This window comes from Trematomus bernacchii, unplaced genomic scaffold (genome assembly GCF_902827165.1).
Source record: "Trematomus bernacchii unplaced genomic scaffold, fTreBer1.1, whole genome shotgun sequence".
In the NCBI taxonomy this organism is placed as follows: domain Eukaryota; kingdom Metazoa; phylum Chordata; class Actinopteri; order Perciformes; family Nototheniidae; genus Trematomus; species Trematomus bernacchii.
The window spans coordinates 640,151-661,697 of NW_022987801.1; the positions used below are offsets into that span (position 1 = coordinate 640,151).

Genomic DNA, 21,547 nt, shown 5'->3' on the forward strand with positions numbered 1-21,547 from the left:
ATATCAGTATGTAGTGTCTCTACTTTAAAGAGTCCTCTCCTGCTGATGTTCAGGTGTATATCAGTGTGTAGTGTCTCTACTTTAAAGAGTCCTCTCCTGCTGATGTTCAGGTGTATATCAGTATGTAGTGTCTCTACTTTAAAGAGTCCTCTCCTGCTGATGTTCAGGTGTATATCAGTATGTAGTGTCTCTACTTTAAAGAGTCCTCTCCTGCTGATGTTCAGGTGTATATCAGTATGTAGTGTCTCTACTTTAAAGAGTCCTCTCCTGCTGATGTTCAGGTGTATATCAGTATGTAGTGTCTCTACTTTAAAGAGTCCTCTCCTGCTGATGTTCAGGTGTATATCAGTATGTAGTGTCTCTACTTTAAAGAGTCCTCTCCTGCTGATGTTCAGGTGTATATCAGTATGTAGTGTCTCTACTTTAAAGAGTCCTCTCCTGCTGATGTTCAGGTGTATATCAGTATGTAGTGTCTCTACTTTAAAGAGTCCTCTCCTGCTGATGTTCAGGTGTGTATCAGTATGTAGTGTCTCTACTTTAAAGAGTCCTCTCCTGCTGATGTTCAGGTGTATATCAGTATGTAGTGTCTCTACTTTAAAGAGTCCTCTCCTGCTGATGTTCAGGTGTATATCAGTATGTAGTGTGTCTACTTTAAAGAGTCCTCTCCTGCTGATGTTCAGGTGTATATCAGTATGTAGTGTCTCTACTTTAAAGAGTCCTCTCCTGCTGATGTTCAGGTGTATATCAGTATGTAGTGTGTCTACTTTAAAGAGTCCTCTCCTGCTGATGTTCAGGTGTCTATTAGTATGTAGTGTCTCTACTTTAAAGAGTCCTCTCCTGCTGATGTTCAGGTGTATATCAGTATGTAGTGTCTCTACTTTAAAGAGTCCTCTCCTGCTGATGTTCAGGTGTATATCAGTATGTAGTGTCTCTACTTTAAAGAGTCCTCTCCTGCTGATGTTCAGGTGTATATCAGTATGTAGTGTCTCTACTTTAAAGAGTCCTCTCCTGCTGATGTTCAGGTGTATATCAGTATGTAGTGTCTCTACTTTAAAGAGTCCTCTCCTGCTGATGTTCAGGTGTATATCAGTATGTAGTGTCTCTACTTTAAAGAGTCCTCTCCTGCTGATGTTCAGGTGTATATCAGTATGTAGTGTCTCTACTTTAAAGAGTCCTCTCCTGCTGATGTTCAGGTGTATATCAGTATGTAGTGTCTCTACTTTAAAGAGTCCTCTCTTGCTGATGTTCAGGTGTATATCAGTATGTAGTGTGTCTACTTTAAAGAGTCCTCTCCTGCTGATGTTCAGGTGTCTATTAGTATGTAGTGTCTATACTTTAAAGAGTCCTCTCCTGCTCATGTTCAGGTGTATATCAGTATGAAGTGTCTCTACTTTAAAGAGTCCTCTCCTGCTGGTGTTCAGGTGTATATCAGTATGTAGTGTCTCTACTTTAAAGAGTCCTCTCCTGCTGATGTTCAGGTGTATATCAGTATGTAGTGTCTCTACTTTAAAGAGTCCTCTCCTGCTGATGTTCAGGTGTATATCAGTATGTAGTGTGTCTACTTTAAAGAGTCCTCTCCTGCTGATGTTCAGGTGTCTATTAGTATGTAGTGTCTATACTTTAAAGAGTCCTCTCCTGCTGATGTTCAGGTGTATATCAGTAAATAGTGATGTCAAAACCTGGTACCTACATTTCCCACAATGCAACTCAACAGATATTTGGGTGTATTACAATAGTGGATGCTAATTTCTTTAAGCGATTGTAGCGATCAGGAGTAATTTTATCCATAATTAGAACAAATATATCGATAAAACCATCTTTTAAACTACATTTAACCCACATTTAAGTCACTTATTACATCACAGAAGTCTGTTTCTATGAGACATTTAGGGATAGTTAACTCTGAAGTATTCAATATGCAGTTGGATTTATTTAACCGATACACATGTGTCATCCAGGAGAGCATGGACACATTTGATTGACACTCTTGGCAGTGAATACGTTCAGATTCTGCAGGAGAACAGCTTCTTAAAACAAGAAAGCCCAAAATAATTCACCGAGCCGTTCTGACATCTTGTTTCTGATCACGATGTCATTACAGCGCCGCGAATGTGTTTTCATAAAATGCCACAAAGTCACCTGGCATGAAGCTTTGTCAGTGAGTTAGGGAAGAGTTTATGGAACAAGAGAGACCGAGAGTAATCAGAGTTGACTGGTTTCTGGCGTTGAAGGGATAGTTTTGATGGGAGTTAATGGGAGAGGAGAGACGGAGCACGACCACAGCTTCTGACGGGAAGATAATTTATATAAAACACGTCACCGATGGAAAAACAAGTATCTGAGTATCTCATTTTCCATCTGAGCGACGTTAGATCCAGGCCAGTTTTGGGGTAGATACTCAGAAAAAAGTAATGTATTACCCATTACTAATGACTTTTTAAAGATCTAATGCCTTACTTTACTAAATTCCTTACTGCTGAGCGTAATTAGTTGCACTTCTAGGTTCATTTATTGTGTATTACTATTCAATTAAACCTCATTTGGACTAAACCACCTGCAACTCAACGTCTCAAAAACCAAGGACTTGGTGGTGGATTTTAGGAAACAGAAGACCCTCCCGACCCCAGTCACCATCAATGGAACAGAGGTAGAAATCGTGGATCACGACAAGTACCTGGGCGTCTATATAGACAATAAGTTGGACTAAAACCACAGACGCAGTGTGCAAGAAAGGTCAGAGTCATTTGTATTTCCTAAGGAGACTCAGATCTTTCAATGTCTGCAGAACCATGCTGCGGATGTTCTATGACTCGGTGGTAGCAAGCGTCATATTGTACGCGGTAGTGTGCTGGGGCAGCAGGCTGAAGGCAACTGACGCCAATAGACTCAATAAGCTCATCAGGAAAGCTGGTTCGGTCCTGGGAGTAGAGCTTGAGCCTTTGCTAGAGGTGTCAGAGAGGAGGATGCGGAGGAAACTGCTCAGCATCCTGGACAATAACCCTCACCCCATGCATGCCACTCTGGAGGCCTATCAGAGCACCTTAAGCAGTAGACTGCGAGGCGGAGCACCACAGAACGCCACAGGAGGTCTTTTCTTCTTGTGGCCATCAAATGTTATAACTCCTCCTCCTTCTGCAGGAAGGATCATTAAACTATAACACCATGTGCAATATTAGGTTAATGTCATAATCTCATAACATCAGGGTTAGGGTTAGGGTTTTAATATTTAACCTCATTTTATTTAGTACGATGAGAAATTAGCAATTAGTATTAGTTTTTTTTAGTATTTGATATGTAGTATTTTTACTTGAATGTGCAATATGACTTGTCACCAAATGACTTGTCACTGTCACAGGCTGCTACCTATTCTCTACTGGGGCACTGTAATGCGTTACTTTAAAACTTTGTATATTGTATATTGAGCTATTGTATATTGCATACTTTTATTAAGATGTATCTGTATTATCTGTATTGTAATTTTGGAGCAACCTGGCAAAAATAATTTCCTTCGAGATTAATAAAGTTCTATCTAATCTCATTTAATCTAATCTAATTTATGCTAACATCAGCTAAAATCCTGAATCTAATAAGGACAGTACTGAACACAGACCTCTGTTTCTGCTCTTAGTTTGAACATCTTCAGCTCAGTTTCCATCATAAATCTGGTCCAGGTAGCTTGCTAAAGTTCTCATGTCTGTTATTACATCATATATATCATTCTTTATATTTTGGCAAAAATGTACATAGAACTAAATCTGTAAAAATATAACGGTCCAGGAAACGTAACACTGGCGTAATGGCAAATAATAGACATGTTTTTTATATATTTTTATATATCTGAGACCTATGCTATTGCCTAAAAATAGCATGATAGGTCCACTTTAATGTGTGTTTTTTTATACCTCAGGACTGTGGGAAACAGTATTTTCGATCTTTCTGTGTGTACAAACATATTTTGAGATTGACAATAAAGTTGACTTTGACTTGACTAATGTAATTCCTGCTGTTATCAACAGTTACATTACTGCATTACAGACTAATGTAATCTGATTACAGTTCAGAGTTACTTCGAGGGGCCGTGACGCTGCTGACAGCCGATCTTCTTAAACTTTTCCAACTCTGAAACTGAATCTGATCCGCGGGAATCATAAATCCCAACGACCCGCTTTCTGGTCTCGACCCAGAGATTAAGAAACCAGGATTTCCATCTTTCTCTTTCTGGTGCCACGAGATATTAACGCGCCTTCTTTTTCCCCTAATTTCAGTCAAACTCTGTCCTGATTCCTTCTCTTTAAGTAAGCCTCCCTCCTTAACCCCCTCTCTCATTTATCCAGCGTTCAGTAAGAGCTGTGGTTCGGAGGATCTGAAGCAGCTCTGTTGACTTTGGCCTCAGCCAGACAGAAAGTGGAGCTTTTAATTCGACTGGTTTCAATATCTGACCCTTAATAAAACAAATATCTTTGTTTGGAGAGAAAGAAATCAGCCTCAATTACCGTGGAGCGAAAAGAGGAGGGGAGATACTACTGGTGCGGGTCAGAAAAAGTCTTCAAATTGACCTGGCTTAGATAAATAAAGCGGGAAAATGTAACGGTGAGCGTTCAGACCTGAGATCAGATTTCTGCGGCTGTAAAAAAAAACCTGGATTTTTCTTGATCTGCGACCAAAATGTAAAACGTTTCTTGTTTCATCTGTAATTTTCTCCTTCTTTATCTGATTCCTTCCACTCTAAACCTCGTCGGAGGCATCCATCAGTGTCTCACTTTGAATAAACTTCATCAATAAAGAGCTTTTCTGCCTTAAAATCTTAGTATCAGATCCGTGCTACTGTCTACTGTGTTACAAGTAAAGCAGACTGTGGGCCCCTATGAGCATGAGGGATTACTTTAAAGAGTTTAGGATCATGATGCATTTAATGTTATATATTCTCTGTCTATCTGCAGCATGTAAAAGCCCTTAAAGAAAGAACTAGGGTCTTTACATGGTGTGGTGCATTATACAATCAATGGTTTGTCTTTTCTGAAGATTTGCATGATAAATACAGACCAGTTAGATATATTTGTATGTATTTTTACCAAAGTTAAAGGCAGTAATAGGTCATTTTGTCTTTGTTTGCAGGGTATCTTCAGCCTTAAAACCCCCCAAAGTTCAATTTCCTTGATGAAATATCCTCAAAAGTCTTATTTGATATCATAAAGGTTTATAGATTTGAGATAATGTATTTTTTCCTAAGAAAAAGCATCGACTCCACAGGAATTTATGTCACTTTTTCAAATATAAAACCTGCTTTTTGGGTCTTATCTTAAATTCTTCTTTAATTTTGTTTTGTTGACATCAGACAAGTCCTTGTTTAAAAGCTGTTTATGACAATTAAAATATGTTTTATGTACTTTTAAAGCAATAACCAGAATAAAGCAATGCAATGAAACCCTTAAAGTGTGACATGAATGTATAGAATATAAGGAAAGGGAAGTTAAGACGTTTTTTTGTTGCCAATGTGAACAGATCTGCAGTAAACATTTACTTGAATCTCTTACAGACGTTATTAGCATTTGAAAATTATGTAAGGCCTTCAAATAAAAAATAGACAAGGAGAAAGAAAGTAACGTATCAGTAGAGTTGATGGATGTTTGAATGAATGAAACAGACGAATGAAAAATGATGTTTGACATGAACATGGATGAATGAAATGAGTTAAAGATGAGGTTGTTACCTACATGAAGGCTTTCACTAGAGGCAGAAAGGTTAATGATAGCTGAGCCGGATCCATCTGCAAGCTTTAAAACACGTGCACACACACACACACACACACTCTGAGGTTAGCAACAATATTAGGAACAAATGTCAGTTAAATAGACAACATTATGTGAGTAATACACACTGTTTCCTTTCATTAGACATTACTTATCAGCAGACATATTAGTGACTCAAACGCAGGAATATCGGCGTCACCACGCTGTGTTTCTCAAACAGCATACGATTAATCAGAGATTTGTTTTGTGAGGGAAAACGTGAGCGTAGAGCCCTTTACTTTAAATCGTACATTTTCTACTCAGGGAGGTCTCGCTCTGAGAGGTGCAGACAGAAGAGTTTGGTTAACGCTGATCAGGGCGAGACCGAGGCGCAGATTAGAGACAGCAAGTGTTTATATGAGGTCACGAGGAGCTGAGGGCACGAGGACACAGGAGAGAAGGAGACAGAGAAGGAGGGGAAGAAGACAGGATGGGTGAGGTTTTAAAAGTGTGTTTTGAAACACCAAAGTGAATTAAACACCAAAGTGATCATTTTGATTAAAAACGTATTTTTTCGTAACATTTTTGACTTTTTTCTCAAAATGTTTACTTTTCCTCAGAAATTACATTTTTTTCCCCAGAAAGGACTTTTTTCTCAACATTTTGATTTTTTTCTCTAAATTGACTTTTTTTTCCAGAATTTTCACTTTTTCTCAAAATGTTAAAGGGGACCTATCATGCAAAATGCACTTTTGTACGTCTTTTATACATGAATATGTGTCCCCGGTGTTCCAGGGAACTCACCAAGTGTCAGAAAACACAACCCTCTCTCTTTTCCTCCATACCCAAATCTCTAAAAAAGGGGCTGCAACGGATCTGATACAGACTGATCCAGATTTGAAATTTCTCTGACGTCAGGAACGAGGAGCTCCGCCTATATGGCCAACTCTCCACCTATCAGGGGAATGTGGGGTTGGGCCACGGCCGGCCATTGCCGCTTAAAAGCGCTGGAGACGCTGTAGTACATATGCCAGGCCTGTAAGTGGTGCTGTAGTCTGCCACAAAAGCAGCGAAGAAGACTTCCCGCGCATGGTTGCCATGGTTACCCTTCTGTTTATTCTCCGCTGTGGCTTTTTTTCTCCCTCCCCGAGGCAAGCGTTTGCTCCTGCTGCTTTAATTCAATGCAATCCCTCCCCGTCGAGGCAAGCACTGTAATTCTCTCCGGTTAGTCCACCAGCAGATGACAAACACCCACCTCTCCGCCTCTTCCAAGGAACGAGGGGACCGTGCGGCAGAGTTTCAGTTTCTTTCACCGGTCAAGATGTCCGTTAAAGTTTAAATCTTCCGGACAAAATTTGAAAAGTGCCGGTCAAAGGTCTTCTTTGTTATTTATTGAGCTTTAAAACAAATGAATAATGACTCTATATAATAATATAAGAATAAAACACGGAGGACGGAGATCTCTTTTTCTCCCCCTCTTCTGACAGCCCAGCAGCTGATCAGAGTACGCTCCCCTCTCCTGCAGGGGGGCGTGGTCAGCTGCAGCTCACAGAATCAGCCCCCTGCAAAAACAGGGCTGGAAAGAGCAAATGGAGCGAAATGAGGCATGGCTAAAATGCAGGATCTGTTTAGTATTTTGAAAAAAAACCTATATTTATATACTTTATATAGGTATGGCCCTACAATATATTGTTCAAATATAGCATCATAGGTCCACTCTCAAAATGTTTACTTACTCTCAGAATAGTCTTTTTCTCAGAATTTACTTTTTTCCCATTTTTTTTTACTCAGAAACTTCATTTATTTTTTTTCAGAAAGGAATTTTTTTCCACATTTTGAATTTTTTCTCAGAACTAACTTTTTCCTCAAATATTTGACTTTTTTCTCTAAATTGACTTTTTTTTCCAGAAATTTGACTTTTTCTCCAGACTCACTTTTTCTCCCCAGAAATGACTTTTTCTCAAAATGTAAACTTTTTTCTCAGAACATACTGTACTTGATTTCAGGCCGCCGGATAGCTCAGTGGATAGATCTGTCGGCCCATATGCGGTTACCAGAGCCGGATATGTCCTCCCTTCTGTCTCCCCTTTTGAACTCAAAGATCTCCACTAAAGGCCTCCGGGCCCAAAAAATAATACAAAAATAAGAATATACTTTTTTCTCAGAATTGACTTAATTTTCAGAATTCATTAGGGAAGAAGTTGGGTTAGGAGAGGAGACAAGGAGATGAGGAGTAAGTGAGGAATAAAGCAATGAAGCAAAGGGGATTGAAGGAGAGAGGAGAAAGAGGACGAAGATTTAGAAAGGGCAACGGAAGAGAACGAAGTAAAGGATAAAGACAACCAATGAGAGGAGAGAGGAAATAGTGAGGAGAAGTTTGAGGAGGAAGAACTGCAGGAATCCAGAACAGAAGTTTTGAACCCGACAGGAACCACGAGCTTCAAATTCTTTCCCGAGAAAATCACGACTTCTCGTCAGATTCGCCGTCTCTGAGCGTTTTCTTTAAAGAGGCCAATCCTGTGGTTTTCCATGTTGTAGCTCATTAGCTTCACATTAAAGAGTACAGCGGGACTGTTTCCAACATCTACCGCACTGTCTCTGCTGGTTTATTAAAGGACTGTCGTTCCTTTTCTACACAATGACAGTCCAGTATTCAACTAGTGAAAGAAACTAGAGGAAATCTCACAAATGTACAATGTTATATCTGGTTTATTAACAGTAAACACAGACTTTAGCTAAGTCCAATCCACTCGTATCAAATCAATCAAAATCGTAAAAACAAGAACTTGCTGCACTTAGATTATATTCCAGAGTATTTATTTTATATCTACTGTATATTTTCTACTTTTAAATGCTGTTTTAATTCTATTTCAAGGTGTTTCAATTCTAGTATTGTTTATTTCAACAATTCTTATTATCTTATAATGTCTACACTAAGACCCTGAAAACAGCTTCACATCTTAGACCTTCATTATTCATGCCGATACAATATAAAAGGAATACCGTCTTTGTGTGTGAGTCCTCCTCTACATGTGGTTCATCTGTGTGTTTTAGTGTGTGTGTAAGTGTGTGTTCTTGACGTTCTTGTCAGTGATTAGGTCGACTGGGAAATAGTTTCCATGTTCCTCCTTAAAGAATAAAGAAAGGAATAAGGAAAGAGGAAGAAGAGGAAACTAAAAGTCTTAAATCTAAGAAAGGAGCGCCAGAGGAAAAAGGCGAGCGAGCGCTAATGATTGGTGACGAGCGCGGGGTCTCGTGGTCGCCACGGTAACCACCGACCACAGAGAGGGTTGCCATGTCATCATGTCAGGACGTGTTTATTTATGCTGCACACACACACTCTCTCACACACACACACACACACACACACACACACACACACACACACACACACACACACACACAGAAAAAAATATTCAGACTTCTTAATCAGTCCTCCCAACTGTACAATTTCCGTAGAAAACGACATTGAGACACCGAAAAAGAAAAGACACACACACACACACACACACACACACACACACACACAGAGACTGAAGGAGAGAGAGACTCACACACACACACACACACACACACACACACACACACACACACACACACACACACACACAAATGTTCCCTGTGGAATAATTAGTGTTTCATAGTTGCCCTTTACACCCCACGCCGGAAAAAAACATTTACAGTATGCAATCCTGCAAAGATGCACATACGCAGATCCATCATCAACAGAAATGTCAGGACAACAAACACACACACACACACACACACACACACACACACACACACACACACACACACACACACACACACACACACACACACACACACACACACACACACACACACACACACACACACACACACTAGGGAACATTTCAGGAGCGTTAAAGAGGAGAAACTGGATAGAATAATTCAGCTGCAGTTTTTCGTGCACCAAAAGCTTGTTTTTTGGGAATCTTATAGTTACAATTAGGGTGTGTCTATTAGAAAATAGACACACGTCAGCTATTCGGCTATTTACATACTCATAACTTCTTTCCGACTGTTGTGGCAGATTAATTAACCCACTTTCATTTTCCTTTTTATTTATTGTAAGAATGGATTTTACCTGTTCAGGTACGAGTGGCTCCTGGTCATCGATGTCAATGAAAACATCCCCAGAAAACTGTGGCGTTTGACCTGAAAACACACAGCAAAAAGACCATTTCACTTTCTTTAGTACATGTAGTACATCTCCATCCCTCCTCTTCCTTCGATGCTCCTTTTTTTCAGAATATACTTTTTTCTCAGAATTTTGACTTTTCTCAGATTTCTTACCTTTTTCCTCAGAATTGACTTTTATTTCAGATTTCTGACCTTTTCTCATAAATCTGACCCTTTTTCTCACAAATATGACTTTTTTCTCATAATTTTTTATTTGGTATCAGATTTTTGACTTTTTTCCCATAATCGACATTTTTCTCACAAATTTTACTTTTTTCTCATAATTTACTTTTTCCAATGAATTTTGACTTTTTTCTAAGATTCACTTTTCTCTCAGAACTTTGACGTTTTAATATTGATTATTGTATTTCCTCTTTAGTACATGTGTTTGTATTCATGCATGTCTCACGTCTCCATCCCTCCTCTTCCTCCTCCTCTTCCTCCTTTTTTCTCAGAAATTTGACTTTTTTCTTAGAATTTTTTTTTTTCTCAGAATTTTGACTTTTTTTGTAATAACTGACTTTTTCTCATAAATTTGACTTTCTTTCTCAGAACTTTGACTTTTTACGCTGAATTTGGACTTTTTTCTAAGATTCACGCTTTCTCTCAGAACTTGGACGTTTTAACATTGATTGTTGTTTTTTTGTCTTTAGTGAATGTGTTTGTCTTACGTCTCCACCCCTCCTCTTCCTCCTCCTCTTCCTCCTCCTCTTCCTCCTCCAGGCTGCAGCGATAGTCCTCCAGAGAGCGGATGGTGCACTGCCCGACCACCGGCTTCCTCCCAAACTGACGGTTATCGATCACTTTGATAACGATGGGCGGCATGTAGAGCTCCTCACAGGGAAGCCTCTGTGGAGAGAGGGAATATTTAAAAAAGGTTAATTAGCACAGGCGAGGACAGAACTGTAGTCCCGCTTTTTTATCTTATATATTTTAATTATTTAACTGTATCTTTTATTCATTTTTATTTTAATCATTATTATTATTTTATTTGTATTTATTTATTATTATTATAATTTCATTTTTTTCACTGGTTATTATTTGGCCAATATTTTAGAGTTTTTTTAACATTTTTTTTAACGTTTTTTCATCATTTAATTTAATTATTTATTTATTTGTGGTTTAAGTTTTACGAAAATGATTATTACCAATAAAAATGTTTTTACTAATCTGTGTATTTTTATAAAATCTGTTAAAAAAAATCATATTGGATATATGAACAAAAAAAGCAAAGCATAAAACATAAAGGAGATGGAAACATAAGATGAGTAAAGAAAACATCCTCTGACCTACGCCTGACTCTAATTGGCTACGCCACCTGCACGCCTGATGCTGATTGGCTATGGCTGCTGACTGTCTGAAGCTGATTGGTCACGGTTTGGTGACAGGCCAATCAGGAAGCAAACTTTAAATCCTGACCCCTCCCACGAAAGGGAAGAGCTTAGATCTGTATGATGGAAATCAGGCAAACATTTTAAATCTCAGTTTATGATTTAAGTAAATGTTTACGTGTTTAAGTGACACCATGACAAATAAAGTTGTATTTTACATGACAACATGGCTTACATATTTTTGCAAAGACACGCTATTAAACCACTGACTGCGCTCAAATGTCACCACGAGAAAAGGAAAGAACAACATAAATAATAATAATTTAAAAAATATAAAAAATAATTACAACAATAAGAAATAAAATAAATTAATAATACTATAAAATAATAGGGAAAAGAATATTGTTATTAATCTGTGTATAGAAATGCCAAATGTCCAGCAGAAACAGGCAAGTTTTCCTCAAAATTAGAGAAATGTGTGCAGATTGACAGCGACTCTTTTTACCAGGCCGCTTTTCCACGTTGTCTAAAACAACGGTTCCCAACCTGTGGGCCGCGAAAGCATTGCAAGTGGGCCGCCAAATAATTTGCAAAACATTATGATTTGTGTGGATTTCATTATTACGATTTTTTTTTATTTGAACCCTTTTTCCTTTTTCTTTCTTGATCCTCCTTAGCAACGGTCATTACAGTCCTTGAGAGCGGTCTGTACTACTGGATTAATAACGTGTTCTGAATTGACCAATCATAATCGAGTATCGAACTAAACCGTGTAATACAAATGTCTGTTTGTTACTGATAGCCAGCTCCTTTTCGAATTAAAATAAAAAGTACTCAGAGTACTTTATTTAGCATCCGTATTGTTTATGGTTGAATGTGAGCCGCGAACATTTCTTAGATTCTTAAGTGGGCCCTGAGTTGAAAAAGGTTGGGAACCGCTGGTCTAAAATATATAAAGACACACTGTGAAACCACTGGCTGTCATCAAATGTCACCACAACTTGACAATTTAAATTGTTATTATTATTCAGCGTGCAGAAAGGCCACATGTCAACCAGAAAAAGGCCAGTTTTACTTAGATTATGGAAATGTGTGCACATCAATGGTGACCTATATTGCCAGACCGGCTCAAGGGGAAAAATAAAGTTTGTTACTGAAATCTATTTGATCCCTGTGGCTTTCAAAAGGCTTAATTTGGGGCTAACGATGTTAAACTCACAATAAACTAAGCGACTATTAGTGTCTTCAAAGAGGAAAGTATGCACATGGCATTTTCTTTAACCTCCTGACATACGAAAACACTCACGCACTCAACTTTAGACCTTAATAATGTTAACAGTAAATGCTTGGAGCTGAGTTTAAGGGAAAATATGTGCATATTTCCACCGTTCTGTGGGGGCCGTCAACACACGACCTTAATCTTGTTAACATTAAAGCGCCGGAGCCAGAGCAGGGATATGTATCTGAGGGGAAAATATGTGAATATTTCCGTACTGCAATTAAAGCTGTCATAATAAAACACAGAGGTGATCAACTTCATATTGTTAACAGTAAACTCTGTGAGGGAAAGCGTGAGTAATATTTCCATGTTTCACTTTAGGAAAACACCTTAAATGTAATGGCACTAATATAAACTCAGAGGATTTACATTCACAAAGGACATTTCTACATTTGAAGAACATAAAATGACTGTGGAGGCTCCTTGTTTTTTTATATAATATCCACTCGGAGTTTAACAAAAAGTCAAGTTAGATAATATTTTAGCCTATGATCATTCCCAACATCAAATCAAATCATAGTATATAAGTTATTTTATCAATATATTGTAGTCTTAAAATCCATGGATGTCGTCTGGATTAATGTCCATTTGATTGATTGTAACTTAATGTATGACTTCGCCCTGCAGTGACATCCATTTTAAAAGCATCAAGTGTAGTTTTAGCCCCCGATCCTGCAGAAATGTCCCTTTTCGATGGAAGAAAACAGCTATCAAGCGTCTAAAATAAGTGATTTCTAAAACGTCGTGACTCAGAATGACTGCTTTGATGCCTGTGGAGGATTTCTACTTTTCCAGAAGCAGAGAAGGACCAGAAGAGTTCATTATTGCTGCTTCACTGATGAAGAATAATGACCGACGCTAACCACATCACAGCAGAACTCTCATTAGCTCTGAGGCTACGCTCTGATTACATCTGTTTGACGAGTACAGTATGTACAGTAGTGTGTATTACAGTGTGTATTACAGTGTGTACTCAGTGTGTACAGTACAGTGTGTACAATACATACAGTATAGTGTGTGTTCAGTGTGTAAAGTAAGTATTCAGTATGTACAGTGTGTATAGAGTGTGTACAGTACAGTAAAGTGTGTATCCACTACAGTACAGTGTGTATACAGTACAGTGTGTATACAGTGTGTACAGTATAGTGTGTATACAGTGTATACAGTACAGTATGTATACAGTGTGTACAGTATAGTGTGTATACAGTGTGTACAGTACAGTGTGTATTCAGTGTGTACTCAGTGTGTACAGTACAGTGTGTACAATACATACAGTACAGTGTGTGTTCAGTGTGTAAAGTAAGTATTCAGTATGTACAGTGTGTATAGAGTGTGTACAGTACAGTAAAGTGTGTACAGTACAGTAAAGTGTGTATCCACTACAGTACAGTGTGTATACAGTACAGTGTGTATACAGTGTGTACAGTACAGTGTGTATTCAGTGTGTACAGTACAGTGTGTATACAGTGTGTACAGTACAGTGGGTATGCAGTGTGTACAGTACCGTACAATGTGTATACAGTGTGTACAGTACAGTTTGTATTCAGTACAGTGTGTATACAGTACAGTGTGTATTCAGTATGTATGTACAATAGTGTGTACAGTGTTTTCTCACCACGTCCAGGATGAGTGTGTTCAGGTCGAAGTTTGGTTTCTTCTTCATGCTCCGGATGACGCAGCTCTGCACGGAGATGCCTCCACACTCCACCTGCAGGCTGGGAGAGGAGATGCTGGCCAGCTGGAAGCTCTTCAGGTTACGCACCCCCCACGCTAAGATCTGAGGGGGGGGGGGGTGGGGGCAGGGAGAGGGTTATTGATCCTAAGATCATTATTTCATCTAAAAGAATGCCGAAAAACTCATGAAATATGCTCAAAACTAACAAGGTGTCTTATAATCTGTTATTTTGTTGGACCAAGAATCCAAACCCAAAGATAATAACCAAATAAAGATTTTTAAAGCAGTAATCAGAAAATGTTTCAGATGATTAATGATCTTAATAATAATAATAATAGATTGCATTTGTATAGCGCCTTTCAAGGGACCCAAGGCGCTATACATGGTGAACAAACGAACAAACAAACAAGATCTTGTTGATTAACTGTCATAACATAACAGGTCCCTTTCAGAGCTAAACAAATAGCTAATTATTATCGATTTTTATATAAGAAATACTTTGATGATCGATAGAATAATCATGGAATAATACATTCACTTTTTGTAAGAAAATAACTTTGTGTAAGAAAGAATAGAGGTGCGTTTCCCAAACTGTCGTACTATGCCTTTACCAAGTTGTCGTTTGAAGTTGTGTGCCTTGAAGTTGAGGTGCAACTGAAGTGCATCGGTACAATAGTTTGTGGAGTAAAACACGTAGCAGTAGCTGTTGTAAATGTTTTCTGGTACCTCGATGGCGGTTCTCTGCAGAACCGGTTTGATTCCCTGAGGAACCACGAAGACGTTGGGCTCTCTTTGATGAGGAGGGTGAGGAAGGTCCGACTCGTCTTCCTGCCAAGAGGAACGCAGGACAGAAGTCAGAAAACAAGAAACAAATGGAAAACGTGCAATGATGTTTACTGCCGGGTAAATGTATGTTAGAAAATGTTTATGTCGAATGAAGTTTGCGAGAGTGAAAACCACACCTATGGAACAAAGGGTTGGAGAGAACATGTTTTATTTGTGTTTTTGGAAAATGATATGTTGTTAGTGGATTTGTTGGTTTATTAAAGTATGAGGAAATGACAGAAGAAAGGAAATGAAACAGACATGAATGGGCGATTTAGGGAAAAGATGCACATGAATAGTGATAGGATGGATGATGATGTGTGTGTGCTGCAGGGTGAACATGCAGACATGACACATGGTTTATATATTGATATAGTATATCCTTCTGTGTGCTTATTGTACCGCTTGCTGCAGGTGTTCAGAGAGGAATCCTGGAAACATCAACTGAGGAAGCAACCGTGAAGAAAAAGAGACGAAATAAAGGTAAAGAGAAAAAATAAATAAAAGATAAATCATCACAAAAATATATTTTAAGGACTTTAAGGAAGTTTGTTTACTGTTCATACGTGTCATTTTTTAAGAAGAAAAGTCCCATTTTACCAGAGGCCTGTACTACGAAGCCGGTTCAACATAACCTGGATATGTTTGAGTTACCCGGCTTACCTAATCCAAAACAAACGCGCTCTCTCTAAGCGGTCCTACGACGCTGGTTATCAACTCGGTAACTCAAGCCAATTTTGCTCTATCTAGTTAGCTGGGCGTTCACATAAAAGGGGCGGGGTTAGCAACATTTGACCAATCACAAACATGGAGAAGCGTACTGACAGCGCAGCGTCATATTTCCTGAATGAAAAGTGAACTTTAATATTAGTCAAATATGAAGAAGTTAAACTTTAAACATCCATGACTTAAACACTTTATCCAGGATAAAAGCCACATAGCTGCACCTGCAAGGTGAATACAGCTGGTAAAAGAAAAAGTGTTTGAATGCGTACATTAACAGGTTTATGAAATCACTGCCCCGTCCAAGACACGAGTGGATCTGACTTTAATTACATTTGACTCAAGTGTTTTCGTCAACTTAATGTGTTGCTTAAAATAATACTTCTGCATACAGTATGTGACACTGAGTGTTGCACGGCCAGATACGGCTCAGCTGACTCAAATAAGGAAATATATGATACATTATGATGTGATATGATATGAATGCTAATGGGACACATCGACGTCTGCACTCACAGTGCCGCGGACTGTACTTAATGTTACTCTGATCCGGTTACTTATGTTGTGGCAGATATTTAAGTAAGCTTTCTTAACGCTAATGTTATAATAGTCAGATTGCTCTGAAGATGGGAGGGGATATTCTATTAATGTTCACGTTCACACAGTCAGTTGATTTTTGCCGGCTGTCTTTCCTGCAACGGCAGTTTTTCTGTATTTCCTCTATCCTGAAATATGACTTGATCGCTTTAAACTCCGCACACGGAGCTCTGATTGGTCAGCAGGCGGTGCTTTCACTGAGTTGATCTCTTATCCTGGAACCTAACTTGCTCCGGACCAGGCTAGCCGCTCAGCATAAGTTACCATGGAGATCTAGCCTGCTAAAAAGAGAACCAGAGTCGTAGGACCGGAAACCCAGAGTTTTCCCTGAAGTTAGCCGGCTAAGAGAAAATCCGGCTTCGTCGTACAGGCCTCTGGTGTATTTGCTTATAAAGAGCAGACAGTAAAGAGAGCATCAATTAGATTTGTAAGCATCACATTAGAAGAAAATCATAAACACTTAATTTACGAACAGACAAATAGGTAAAATAGCATCAAGGAGATCAAGTTGCAGCATGTTTTTAATCACAAAATTACACTCATTTGACATCAGACTAAAATCTCTTCACTCCCGAATCTTTTGTTATATTTAAATGTAATAATCGGATTAATAGCTAAATCTCTGTGGCGTGACTTTATGATTTTACCTCGTCTAGAACGTGGTTGGACGTCATGAAGTCTCCCTGTAGGTGAGACAGGAAGAAGACAAGTGTTATTTTAAAGGTTGAAAATGTACGAAGAAGGGAAGAGATCTATCCAAAAAGAAGTACAGAGTAATAGTGGGGAAGGTAAGAAATGAAATACACTGACCTCTACCCCGGGAATATGATGAACTGCTGGCTGTAGACACAACATGTGAACATAAGAAAGGTTTTATAATAAGATAAACAAAACAAAGCATTACACATAAACAATACAAGAATGTAAACATCTCAAATGTCAAATGAAGGGTTAAGCTAAATATTATATATAAGCTCATATCACACATTGATATCCCAATAACCCTTAAACACAATAAGCATTTTTCAATATTTAAATGTGGAGAGGAGGGAAAGGGCGATGAAGACGTGAGAGGAAAACTAACTAAGTAGTTCATTATTAATTTGATAATGGATTGTAACCTTTTCTCTGCGTATGAGCTGGAAGGCGGCCAGCAGCTCTCCGGCGCTCTTTTCTCCTCGAGTGATCGGAAACCAGGTGAGACGAGGAGAGGAGGAGAGAGAGGGAGGACACACACATCGGCCCATGAACTCATCTGCACCCTGCACACACACACACACACACACACACACACACAATTGTACAGAAAATGTGTAAACATGCATTTCAAATATAGAAATAAAACCAACATCAGCCCCCTCTCAAAATCATCTCTGTAAATGACAGACAGACAGACAGACACACAGACACACAGACACACAGACAGACAGACACACACACACACACACACACACACACACACACACACACACACACACACACACACACACACACACACACACACACACACACCCACACACACACACACACACACACACACACACACACACACACACACACACACACACACACACACTGGTCCTACCCCCTCTAGAGAAAATAATCACTCACGTATGTGTCCTGGTCGTAGAGCTCCACCACCACGTTGGGCGGAGACGACATGGTGCCCTCAGGGTCTCCGAATATCTCCACCTCGTAGAAGATGAGCGTCTGATCCCAGGTGGGGTTCAGGGTGTTTCTCACCGTCACCGTTTTCTGAGACTGATGGAGGAACGAGACGATGGCGTACGGGTCTGAGAGAGGAGACGACAGAGGGAAATGTTAAAGGTCACCTATTATGCAAAATCCACTTCTTCACGTCTCTTCTACATCAACATGAAAACTCTGTTTAAAGAGACTCTGAAAGTTTCAGGAACAAAGATTCTCTCTCTTTTTGTCCTGATCCATTTATATAAAAACCTGTCTGAAAATGAGCTGATCAGATTTTGGCCACTTTACAGTATGTCATAACGATGTTTTGTCTTGTGTAACCATTAGCTAATCACCAACCAAGGTAACCCAGAGAATCAGCACTTTGGAAACAGGGCTGAAACAGAGGGGATTATGGGATGCTGCAATGATCTGTTTGGAGCCAAACACTTCAGAGACATGTTCTGTATATATCTGAGACCTGTGATATATTGATGAAAAACAGTATAATAGGGGACCTTTAATTAATCTATTCTGCTTCTGGAAATTGAGTTAGATAATTGTTTTATGCAGATTTAGAAGCAAAAAATAAGGTGTAAGTAAATCAGGATGCTAATTTAAGGGCAGAATTGACTTTATCTTTAAGATCCAAATTTCCTGAAACAAATATCGGATCTTATCTTTTTTATCGACTTGGTCCAGAATAAACTGAATCTAAACTTCAGGCCTAAGAAAAAACTAAGTATATTTCACTTTTTAGGCAAGAAACGTTGCTTAAAATAGATTTATATTTGAGGAAATCAGCCGAAAATGACTTACAGAAAAGTAGACTATATCTATAGAAATAACAGTTACTGTATGTTGAAAATGCATTTTGAAAAAGGAAGGAGTGTGTATTCCCTATTTCGGGTTCCTGCACCTTCTAAAAAATCAACTCTTAAGTCTTTTCAGGGACTTTCCGAGTCCAATTGCGTCAATTACAAAGATCCAACACGGGATAGATCGAGACGCAGATTAAAATGTATTATAGTTGCTGCACAGAGAAGTGTTATGAAGAGATTTAGAAGCTCACCATAGACTTTAAATCATGAATGCATGCCTTGAAGGCCGGTGACAAATGAATCAATGGGCATAAATATAACAAGACTTGAAATGGAATTGCAAAAATGACATCATCACTTTGGGAATGCCGAGCTCGAGACGGAAGGCTGGGAACACCGCTCGGAGAAGTTTGTTATTCCAGGTCTCACACACACACACACACACACACACACACACAACTTACAATGTGAAGGAATGCATAAAAGGACACATACATGTACACACACACACACACACACACACACACACACACACACACACACACACACACACACACACACACAGTGAGTAGTTTGTTATTTCAAGCCGGGTAAAGGGTCTCTGTGGAGCCGTTAGCGATAGAGTAAACAGAAGCTAAGTTGCATTTTCCCACCAGCCCTCAATTAACCTTGGAAGTGACACACACACAAACACACACAAACACACACACACACAAACACACACACACATACACACACTGTACAGACACACCACCCATGGAGACCTTTTCAATTAGCGTCCATTCCCAGCAGCCCATTAGCTCATGTAAACAGCAACACAAACAGCCCAGGGGGGTTATGTAAGTGTGTGTGTGTGTGTGTGTGTGTGTGTGTGTGTGTGTGTGTGTGTGTGTGTGTGTGTGTGTGTGTGTGTGTGTGTGTGTGTGTGGAGGGGAAGCAGTAGTAGTTGGGACCCCAGCAGGAGTCACAGGGGTACATAAACACAAACCAAGACTTGGGAAGAGGGGAACGAAAGGTTATGAGATGTCAAATTTGGGCTAAAGAAAGGTAGAGAGAGTCTGAAAGTGGGAATTTAGACTTTCAACATGAACACACACCATGCTTTTAATATACATGGCAACACACTAGTTACGTATAGTATATCAGGAGTGAGTGACAGTATGAAAACAGAGAATTAAGTGAGAAATGAAACGGACATTTAGGCTTGGATACAGCAGGATTTAATACGGGGAAATACAGCTCAAAATGATTGAACACTTACTCCTCTGTCTGAGTATGAACTGAATGGTTTGCTAAGAGTTAGTCGACTCTTTAATCACGGCCGCAACGTAACAACTGAAGCTCATCCATCAACTCTACTCATCCATTACACTGTGTGTGTGTGTGTGTGTGTGTGTGTGTGTGTGTCTCCCCTCCTCATCTATCATCCCTCTCTCTTTCTCTGTCTATTCATCTCCATGATATGTAAAGCCTCGTCTCTGTAGTCTGCTGTGGCTTTCTGATCCACACACACACACGCACACACACACACACACACACACACACACACACACACACACACACACACACACACACACACACACACACACACACACACACACACACACACACACGCTCACACACACACGCCAGAGTTTCCATGATCTTCTGTTTCTCCTTTTCTTTCTATAACTTCACGTGATTTCTCCTCTTCTCCAATAATGTCTATTTGGTGACTTCCTTTCAGTCAACAAGTTATCAGCATTTCAGACAAACAAATGACAGATGCATGATGGGAAACATACCTGAGAAGCTGTCTTTGTCCATGGCCAGCAGATCTCTGGCTTGGTACAGGTAGCAACGCAGGTGGTAGCGGGTGCCGCCTACACACACACACACACACACACACACACACACACACACACACACACACACACACACACACACACACACACACACACACACACACACACACACACACCACACACACACACACACACACACACACACACACACACACACACACACACACACACACATTATTGTATTGAAGAAGACATGGAGTGGTGAGAAAGGGAGAAGTAAGAAAGGTGTTGTGTGTTTTCTTACGGTCAAAGAAACAGGAAATGGTCGGTCTGTTGACGCCGAACGTTGTTGTGACGGACTTGTCTTCATTCCTGTCCTCTATACTGCTCTGTGTGAGCAATTCAGAAAGATAAAAACAAGCATTTTCTGTCTTGAAAACAACACATATTGGTAAAACATAGCAAGGCCTTCAAAAGAAGACCACACAAAGGTTATAAGAAACTTAACATGCACTAAATGGCCAAAAGTATATGGACACATATGGACACATACTGTATGTTGGTCTCTTGCCGTCTTTTACGCAGTTTAGGACCTCCAGTTTTAAGTAATTGTAATGTTACAGACAATATTTTATTGAGTAAAGTTGGCTTTTTTCGATTTTGTGGCAATGGTTTGTGTTTATCCTTTTCCTTTTTCAACATGACGATGATTTTTAAGGTACGGACGTAAGGAAGAAAATTCAGTTTTTACTTTGTAATTAACATGTGCTATATTCTATGATAATATACACTTTATTTATCTCTCAGCTTTAGTTTAAACATATGTATGAGTTTGACTACAAGAGCAACTCTATTGATAATTGTTGGAAATGTTTTGGTCCTGGAAAATCT

At 39.2% G+C, this 21,547-nt stretch overlaps 1 protein-coding gene across 4 annotated transcripts in view; it reads right to left on the reverse strand.

Moving 5' to 3' along the window:
- Positions 1-21,547, reverse strand: part of dysf (dysferlin, limb girdle muscular dystrophy 2B (autosomal recessive)) — an 83,602-nt gene that overhangs the window by 31,061 nt on the left and 30,994 nt on the right. For 2 of the 4 annotated variants that reach the window (XM_034150220.1, XM_034150221.1), the window contains 12 exons: positions 20,961-21,045; positions 20,657-20,734; positions 17,974-18,155; positions 17,484-17,624; positions 17,173-17,202; positions 17,010-17,045; positions 15,445-15,486; positions 14,944-15,045; positions 14,158-14,319; positions 10,604-10,781; positions 9,838-9,908; positions 5,715-5,774 (listed from right to left, as the gene is read on the reverse strand). In XM_034150220.1, the coding sequence (XP_034006111.1) occupies positions 5,715-5,774; positions 9,838-9,908; positions 10,604-10,781; positions 14,158-14,319; positions 14,944-15,045; positions 15,445-15,486; positions 17,010-17,045; positions 17,173-17,202; positions 17,484-17,624; positions 17,974-18,155; positions 20,657-20,734; positions 20,961-21,045 (1,167 nt within the window). The remainder of the gene's footprint in view (positions 1-5,714; positions 5,775-9,837; positions 9,909-10,603; positions 10,782-14,157; positions 14,320-14,943; positions 15,046-15,444; positions 15,487-17,009; positions 17,046-17,172; positions 17,203-17,483; positions 17,625-17,973; positions 18,156-20,656; positions 20,735-20,960; positions 21,046-21,547) is intronic. The other 2 variants (XM_034150223.1, XM_034150222.1) reach the window with 1 other exon arrangement.